General features: G+C 33.7%; 1 protein-coding gene across 1 annotated transcript; it reads left to right on the forward strand.

The window, feature by feature from the left end:
* Positions 1 to 4854: 4854 nt before the first annotated feature.
* LOC124844869 (uncharacterized) lies at positions 4855 to 5633 on the forward strand. The gene is made up of 2 exons (XM_088098344.1): positions 4855 to 5046; positions 5161 to 5633. The coding sequence occupies exons 1-2, from the start codon at positions 4966 to 4968 to the stop codon at positions 5281 to 5283; spliced, it is 204 nt and encodes a 67-aa protein (XP_087954470.1). The 5' UTR covers positions 4855 to 4965; the 3' UTR covers positions 5284 to 5633.
* The last annotated feature ends 2815 nt before the right edge of the window (positions 5634 to 8448 follow it).

The following is an 8448-nucleotide window of genomic DNA, read 5'->3' on the forward strand; positions in this document are numbered from 1 at the left end:
CTTTAATTTATTTTGAATTAACTAATTATTTTAAAATCATACATTATATATTTGGATATAATATTGAGGGTTTATCGTCAATTCCTTAAATCCTTTCAATAATACTGCAAAATACATAAGAAAGACCCTTAATAAAGGTTATGGGTATACAAAATTCATAATTCATGGCTTCCAAACATGTGTTCTCATGTGTTGAAGTTTCTTCTTTCTATTGGGTCTGTCTCGTGTTGGAAAAGGAATGAGTTTCGAGTGTGTTGCCTAGAATGCTTCAGCTAGCTAAGTTGTTTGTGTTGATTCCTGGTATGAATGTTGAATTGCCTGGGTTGTCGGTGTTGGTGCTTGGTATGATTGTTCATGTGACTGCATTGTTTGTAGTGATTGTTGGTATGATGCTTCGAAAAGCTGACTTGTCTGTGGTGTTGTCTGGTTAATTGTTTTAGCTAGGTAATTCTTCTTGGTCTTCCATATAACTCAATTATAGGTGTTAGTTCTAATTGAGGGAGTTAGGGGCAAGTCTTTTTGTTATGGCCAAGTTCTTTGCATATTCCACATTTTGTTTGGCAAACCACATTTTCTTAATTGTTTTTCATTCTTCTTCAACTCCTAAGCTTCAAGTATTCTTTTCTTTTTTGGTCTTCTAGGAAGAATTGAGGCAAAACATCGGAAAATTTTGTAACATCCCACAGTTGGTCACCATTGGTGGGGTATATGACATATTAGAATTTCTCTTTATATGTTGAGATTCTAAACTAGTGAGGGATGAAGTCTTCTTCATTGAGATTGAGAAATTACATTCAGTCAATCAATGATAGCAAGGGATCCCATTGATCTTCCATTTCTTGCAACTACATTATTTATTATTTATGTTCACAACAAACTTATCCCCATTGAATGTGTGCCTAATCTCAAATACTGTATCTGCTGACCACCCATCATAATAAACATAAAGTTAATTAGAACAAAACCTTTGTAGCACACTTACAAAGAATCAGAAATATTGACAATGAAAATTACAATACCTTGGTTTCCAATTTTAAATTTCTTGTGATTCCCTTTGTAATCTTGTTTTAATTTTGGGTCATATTGACCCTTCGTATGAGCTAGCCTTTAATCTATTTGTAGCTTATCTTTCCATCTTGTAAAGTCGTATTTCTTCCATCATGCTTATAGTAGGCTTAGTCGTTGCACAAACAATTATATTATTGAAAGTCTCACCGATGTTATTTACCAATAGACATAGGTATTCGGTTGAACCTTGATCTTGACCAATACCTATTTAAGGATCAATCACAAATATAAAATGTTCAGCCAGATGATGATAATGTTATTTACTTAAGTAAGAAGTATAATTTAATGTAGTTACCTTAGGAGTATTACTATTAGATGTTTGAATGCGTCAACACTAACTTCTTTAATCATCCTCATGTCTCTCTCCCATTATTGTGGATAAGTTCATATAGTTTCCTTCCACATTAAATATTTAAAAAAAAAATTATGAGAATTTCTTCCTAAAGTTTGCATATAAATGACACATACAAAATCTCTTATCAATTTCAAGAAAAAGTAATTGTATAGTACGCAACAAACCTTGTCACAAAGACAATTATAAGTGCACACCCACTAAGGTTAAACCAAAAACATAAATTGAAATATATACCTTTTGTTGGTTTGACTTGAAAGTGACTACGACACAAACATTGGGACCACCAAGATCCTTAATTAGCAAGTCCATGTATCTTTATTTTCTACTTCTACAACAGCCCATGCTATTGGAAACATCTGATCATTATCATCCTTTTGAATAGTTGTCAACAATTCACCATTCATTCTCCTTTCAAAAAATATCCATCCAAATTAATTATAGGGCGACAAGAGATTAAACCATCTTTGCATGCTTTTAAACCCATAAAATCTCATGAAATATGTTTTCCCTCATTGTTTTCACTTTAATCTTTGTAGTAGATCCCAAATTTGATATAATGATGTCATGGGAATAATCATATATTTTTTTAAATTGATCTTTAAAGAACCTTCAACATGTTCAGTGTCAATCCCTTTGCTCTTCATACCATTGACTTGGTGATAACAATATTCTATTTCTTGGTTATTTTGTTGCGAATATTGGTTATCCTTATACTTGGATTATCTCTTATTGTGTTCCTTAACTGTCCACTTAACATTCAATACATTAACATTGAATTATCTAGTACTTGTATGATTGTCATCTATTATCCTTAATTGTCATATCTTTGTTGTAGGCACTTACCCATAATATGCAAACCAGTTACACATTCCTTTTTCCCCAAACATATCACTTTAACTCTGCATTTATCACTCTTTTGTAATTTTATTTTTCTTCCAGAATGCACTTCATACATTCTTGTGGCTTCTACAAACTCTGTCTTATTTGTGAAATATGTACCAACTTTTCACTTGTATTCAACCAAGTTTTTTAGCATTAAAAATGTCACAAACCTTAACTTACTATTGCTTTCTAACCCCAATGATTGGTCACTAACTTCACCAATGTCCAAGTGGCATGATTCTCACTCATTATTAAATAATCCCCTGTCATGCATTTTCATATTACCGCTTTCATGACATCTCAAACCTTCAACCTCATCATTCCCCTATTTCATATTTCTGCTTATATTTGCCTCACTAAATGAAACCTCTACTTCAACATTGCTCTCCCACAAATTATGGTCAACTATATTATTTTGATTGATCATAATCAACACTGACATGAACTAGTTCTTCTACATTGTTAACACCTTAATGTAAAAACTTATCCCCTGCTGAATCATCATTATCACCCATGTCATCACCTTCAGACTCAATCTAACTCTCAACCTCAATCTCATCATGTCCCTTGTCATTAGCCTCAACCTCACACTCACCTTTCACCCCAAAATTAGCCTCAACCTCACACTTAGCTTCCATCCCATCCTTACATTGATCATCAACATCATTCTCCCGGTTAGAGTCAACCTCATTATCACCCTTAACCCCTTGCTTACATTAAAGATTAGCCTCATCCTATATGTCAGTCTCATCATCTTGGTTCACAGCCTTAACAACCACATGATCTTCATCCCCACAACCACTATGACCATCCACCTCACCCTTTACTTCAACATTCCCACCGTGATACTCACAGGGTAATATTCCAATAAATTTTCTACTATTTCAACTGCAGACACTATGTACTACAAATAAGTGCACATCCCTATTTCTTCTTGCAATATCATGTGCATTGCCCTGTTATCATCACACAAGAGCTATAACTTTTTTTCTAACATAAAACCAATACCAAATTATAGCATAACTCATTCACAACATTATAACCCATCTCTTTAAGTTTTCCCAATGCCTCAAAATAACTCCACCAATCTGGGTCGCAAGCTCATTAACTTGTTTCTTCATTGCTATATTTGAGGATTCAATTGTCTAGAAAGTCCACAACTTCAAAAACCTCATCAGACATCCCAACCTATATAATATAATCATTTACCATGTGAAATAATATACTCGTAGGGTAATATTCCAATAAATTATCTACTATTTCAACTTCAAACACTATGTACTACAAACAAGTGCACATCCTCATTTCTTCTTGCAATATCATGTGCATTGCCCAGTTATCATCACACAAGAGCTATAACTTTTTTTCCAACATAAAACCAATACCAAATTATACCATAACTCATTCACAATATTATAACCCATCTCTTTAAGTTTTCCCAACGCCTCAAAATAACTCCACCAATCTGGGTCGCAAACTCATCAACTTGTTTCTTCATTACTATATTTCAGGATTCAATTGTCTAGAAAGTCCACAGCTTCAAAAACCTCATCAGGCATCCCAACCTATATAATATAATCATTTACCATGTGAAATAACAATGTTCGCAAAAAGAACACAAATTACACCCATAGCCAAAACAAACAAAAAAATTTAGTCTCCTTTAAAGGAAACCATAACCCACCCACACACAACCGACACAATACCTTTGTAATGTTGACCATTACACAATAAAATTTATCTTGAAAAATGAAATAAAATACTTTCACAACAAATACGAAAACAACAACCTTAATTTTTTTATCATGCAATTAAACACTATTAAAACTCAAATCAATACCCAGATACGTCATGATTAAAAACTAACAACCAAATTAACCGTTAAACTCACCTCCGACAAAGAAAGAAAAAAATACGATAGTTCTTCTTCTCCGTCAATAAACAAAAGAATTCCTCCTTATTAATCCAAATTTAAGTTTTCAATTTCAACTTAACTCAATTTTTTTATACATGCTAAACCTAAATAAATAAATAAAAAGTTACTCCCAACATATCACCTAACATGGCCACCTTTTACATGTTACCATAATTATTTAACTCACTTAGACAATAATAATTTTAATGTCGTAAATATTGAAAATTAAATAAATATTTAAAAAAATAAAAGAGTCAAATTGAAAAAAAATTATAATAAAAAAAAAAATTAAAATAGTTTATAAAATTAGAAAACTAAATTAATAATTAAATAAAATAAAATTTAATTATTGATTTGTTTTTTTAGTTGATAAGTGGACAAGTTCTCCAAGATAAAAAAAAATTGTGAAACACGGGTTTCCAAGTTGAAAACTAGTAACTAAACGAAAAGAGATAGAAAGTCGAGATGCAGAATGAAGGAAGGGCAAATACGTAAGTTTAGAGGGAAAAAACAAAACAAGGTATATTTGCCGCATAATAATTATAAATAATAAATAAAAATAGAAATAATAATAATTTAGTGTGATTGATTACCACCACAAGCATCTAGGAGACTTTTCCTATATATATGCCGTCAAATCCTTTCCAAAATTACCATAAATCAATTTGTTTCTCTATTTTTCTGCATTCCGCATTTTCTCTAAATTCCCATCTAGATTCTTCCCCTTCCACCATCAATACTCCCCATGAAGAAGTCCGGCATCCTCGCCGCCTCTGTCGCCGCGGCGTCCGCCACCGCTGCCTCCCTGTCCTCCTCCACCCATCAGGTTCCCAAAAAGTTTCGCCGTTTTCAATGTCCAACATAAGATTAAGATATTATTATTTTGTGAAAAGAAACACTTTTCTGCGTTTGGTGTCTGAAGCTAATTTTCTTTTTGCAGGATGATAGAAGAACTGGTGAGAGCGCTTCCTCGCAGAATTCATCTTCTTCTTCGACGGAGAAATTTGCACCCAGATTTGATGGCTTGCGTTTCATTGAAACCCTCGTAACTGCCCACAGATGAGAATATAGGTTTTCGATTTCTCCTTCAATCGGGCCTCGATGTTTCTTCCTCGTTCCTCATATTTGAGAACAAATTTAATTTTTTTTCCTCTTTTAGGAGCATTAGAGAGAAAAATTTTGTAATGTTACGGGAACTATTTTATGTTTTTCCAGGAACTAAAAAGTTAAAGCTTTTAGGTTTTTGTTTATTCCCAATTTTTAACATTAATTATGTGATGGCCCTGGTAAGCCACAATAGAAAGTCAATTTGTCAATGACCCGTGATTGTACTGAATAATATATGATATTTGTATTATGGGTTTCCTCCATTATTATCAGAAGAAGAAATACGATTGGGTGTGCATTTTTTCCTTTGCTTTTGTTCAGCTTCATTTCTTTTGTTGAAGGAAATCAATAATGGAATATGAGTGGTGAAGTGGGTGTGTTGTTTCAATTTGCAAAGCAAAGAATGGTATATACTGGTGTGTGGTTAATTGGATTTGTACCAATTATCGTTTTATCATGTTAAACACATTGAAATTTTATAATATGGGTGGGTGGTGTTATCTCGGTGCGGGTGAATGAAATATTCTTTGAGAAATAAATAAATAAATATAATATGTTGCAACTTGTGAGGAAGAAAACGAAACAATTTATGGTATTTTACTATTTCATCACCGCTGGTGTAGGGCAAGCCGCTAATGTTGTCTGTCAAACAAAATGTGTGACTGTGACAGTCATAATGAAAGCAGTGCTCAGTTTCTTCTGAATCTCTGAGATAATTGGTGTGATAGCTTAACATCAAGGGGGCATCTAATAATAAATAAATAATTGGGAGTGTTTTGAAATATGTAATTATTATTGGAGGGCATTGTTGCAAGGGTTGATTGATTCCAACGCAACTTTCAAAAGGCTCATTCTCCACTAGCAAAAAGCATGGTTTGAATTTTTGAAGGAAGAGTCTGACTTCCTAGGACTTAGACCAAGTGCACAACTTGACCTTATCGTATGCAGTGTTTGTGTCTGTGTGTGGATTCAGATCATATCTCCACAAACATGGGTACAAGATGCTTGAAGTTGCCACAACTTTTAAGAGGATTTGTCATCTCAACCTTACACCTTTAATAATCATTCATTCATTGCAACATATTCTAAATTCCATGATTTTTAAATACATATAATATCTTTAAGATTAATTACTTTGTGTTAGCAATAATAGAAGGGAAGGAAATGATTGTCACACTTCCTAATTATAGCTTTCTTAAACAACCAACGAGTCTATATACTGACTAGATTTTTAATGTTATTTTTTAGTCAATTATATATTTATTTCATCTTTTCATCTTTTATATTTTCTTCATGAAAAATATCTTTTTTTAATAATTGATATTGTAGATTTTGTAAAATTCCAAAAAATGGTGTTTTAGAAGCGGTGATAGTCTAAAAATACGAGATTCATTATTTTAAAATGTACCATTTCTCTATAAACCACTTTCCTAGAGTTCTCTGCCTTCTTTTTAGATTTTCTCTCTATTGAGTTATCTGTTCGATGATTAAGAAGTGCCTAGACGATCCTGGCGTCAATGGCAACAATCTTGACCGATCAATTTCTTGTTCTGAGTCAGTAAGTTTTTTCTCTTCTTTTCTCGTACGTCTTTAACCGTAATCATTGAAAGAGTTCTGGTTGCATGTGTTGAGTTGCTGTCTTCTTCAATTTCTAACTCAAATTAGGTTCTAAGGTTGTTTTCTTATCACCAATCGGTGAGTTGTAGGTTTCTGTTGAGTTTTCTTGTAGTGCAAGTTTCAGTCGGGGTTTTGTAATCGGTGTAGAACTTGAGTTGAGGTAAGGCAAGCTAGTTACTATTTTAATTTATGGTACAAATTGTATATATGCTGAGTGTGGTGTTATTCTGCTGTTGAAGCACAAATTTGGGTTTTTAAAGTAAAGTGAATTGTATGTATTGAAAGCTTTAGTCTGTGAAACTGCAATATGATGATGATGAACTGTTTTGGATGAATTAACTATTGTGAATGAATATGTTGGAGGTACTTTATGGGAGTAATTTGTTATGATAGTGCTTAGATAGAATGTGAAGTGAATTATACTTGTAGAAGGTCATTTTTTAGGAAGTGGAGTAGTGAATTTGTGAATTAGTAGTTGGAAGTGGTATTGGTTAGTTGGGATACCTTAGACAAGTCATTTGGGACTTATTTGAGTCCCTAAGTGGTTCAAGAAACTGTGTAAAGTGGTAGAATTGGATTTGAGTTTCTAGGTTGAGAGATTTGTAGTTTTTGAATAGAATTTGATTCATAATCACTTTAGATTGATGTTGTGAAGGTTTAGAATCACTTAGTCAGGTCTAATTAGGTATATACAACAATCCAGGGGTGTTAGAAGTTGAGAAAAATTGTTACAATTGGTGGTTGAGTTGCATAATTCTGCAGAATTTCATTCTGCAGATTATGCAGACTCGCTGTGCGAATGGATTTGCACAGCGAGTCGCCCTGGCGAGATGCTCTCTGCCAAGGTATTCGCACAGCGAATGGGCTCACTGTGCGAATGATTTGAGAGGGTTGCTCTTTGTTTGATGATCCGCATAGCGAATCGTGGCGCTATGCGACTGGTTGGGGTGTGGTGTTATTTCTAATTTTTATATGAATAGCGAAAGGGACACATAGTTATATCATTGAGTGCCTTATTTTATCTAATTTTTAAATGAACCATTGAGTGCCTTATGAAGTATGTTGGAGTTGTATTATGTTATATCATTGGTTATTGTTGTGAGTTATGCTTTAAAGGGAAAGTTGGTTATTTCAAAGTATGTGGTTTAAAAGTATGGTTGACGGACGTAATTCCATGGATCTCAAAGGGAGGTTACAGGGTGGTGCCCTATGTTATGGACGTAATTTCATGGATCTCAAAGGGAGGTTACATGGTGGTGCCCTATGTTATGGACGTAATTCCATGGACCTCACATGGAGGTTACATGGTGGTGCCTTATGTTGTGATCCAAAGTGAATTCTTTTGTTGAGATTCAAGTATGTTTAGAATGAATGCAGGAGCTTAGTCTTGGGGGTTATCCTGAAACTCCAATGGTCTTTCATTATCAAGTAGAGAGGATTGATCCATGTCGTGAGGAGTAGCAAGAGGTCCTAGTCTTGGGTGCTTCCAATATGACCCAAGGTG

Source organism: Vigna umbellata, chromosome 9, assembly GCF_029865625.1.
Source record: "Vigna umbellata cultivar VRB3 chromosome 9, Vumbellata_1.0, whole genome shotgun sequence".
Classification (NCBI taxonomy): domain Eukaryota; kingdom Viridiplantae; phylum Streptophyta; class Magnoliopsida; order Fabales; family Fabaceae; genus Vigna; species Vigna umbellata.

Excerpts from the sequence above, each read along its gene's own strand:
- LOC124844869 (XM_088098344.1), top strand. The coding sequence starts at position 4,966 with ATGAAGAAGTCCGGCATCCTCGCCGCCTCTGTCGCCGCGGCGTCCGCC. Across the intron at positions 5,047-5,160 it reads TGTCCTCCTCCACCCATCAG|GATGATAGAAGAACTGGTGA; the intron begins GTTCCCAAAAAG and ends TTCTTTTTGCAG.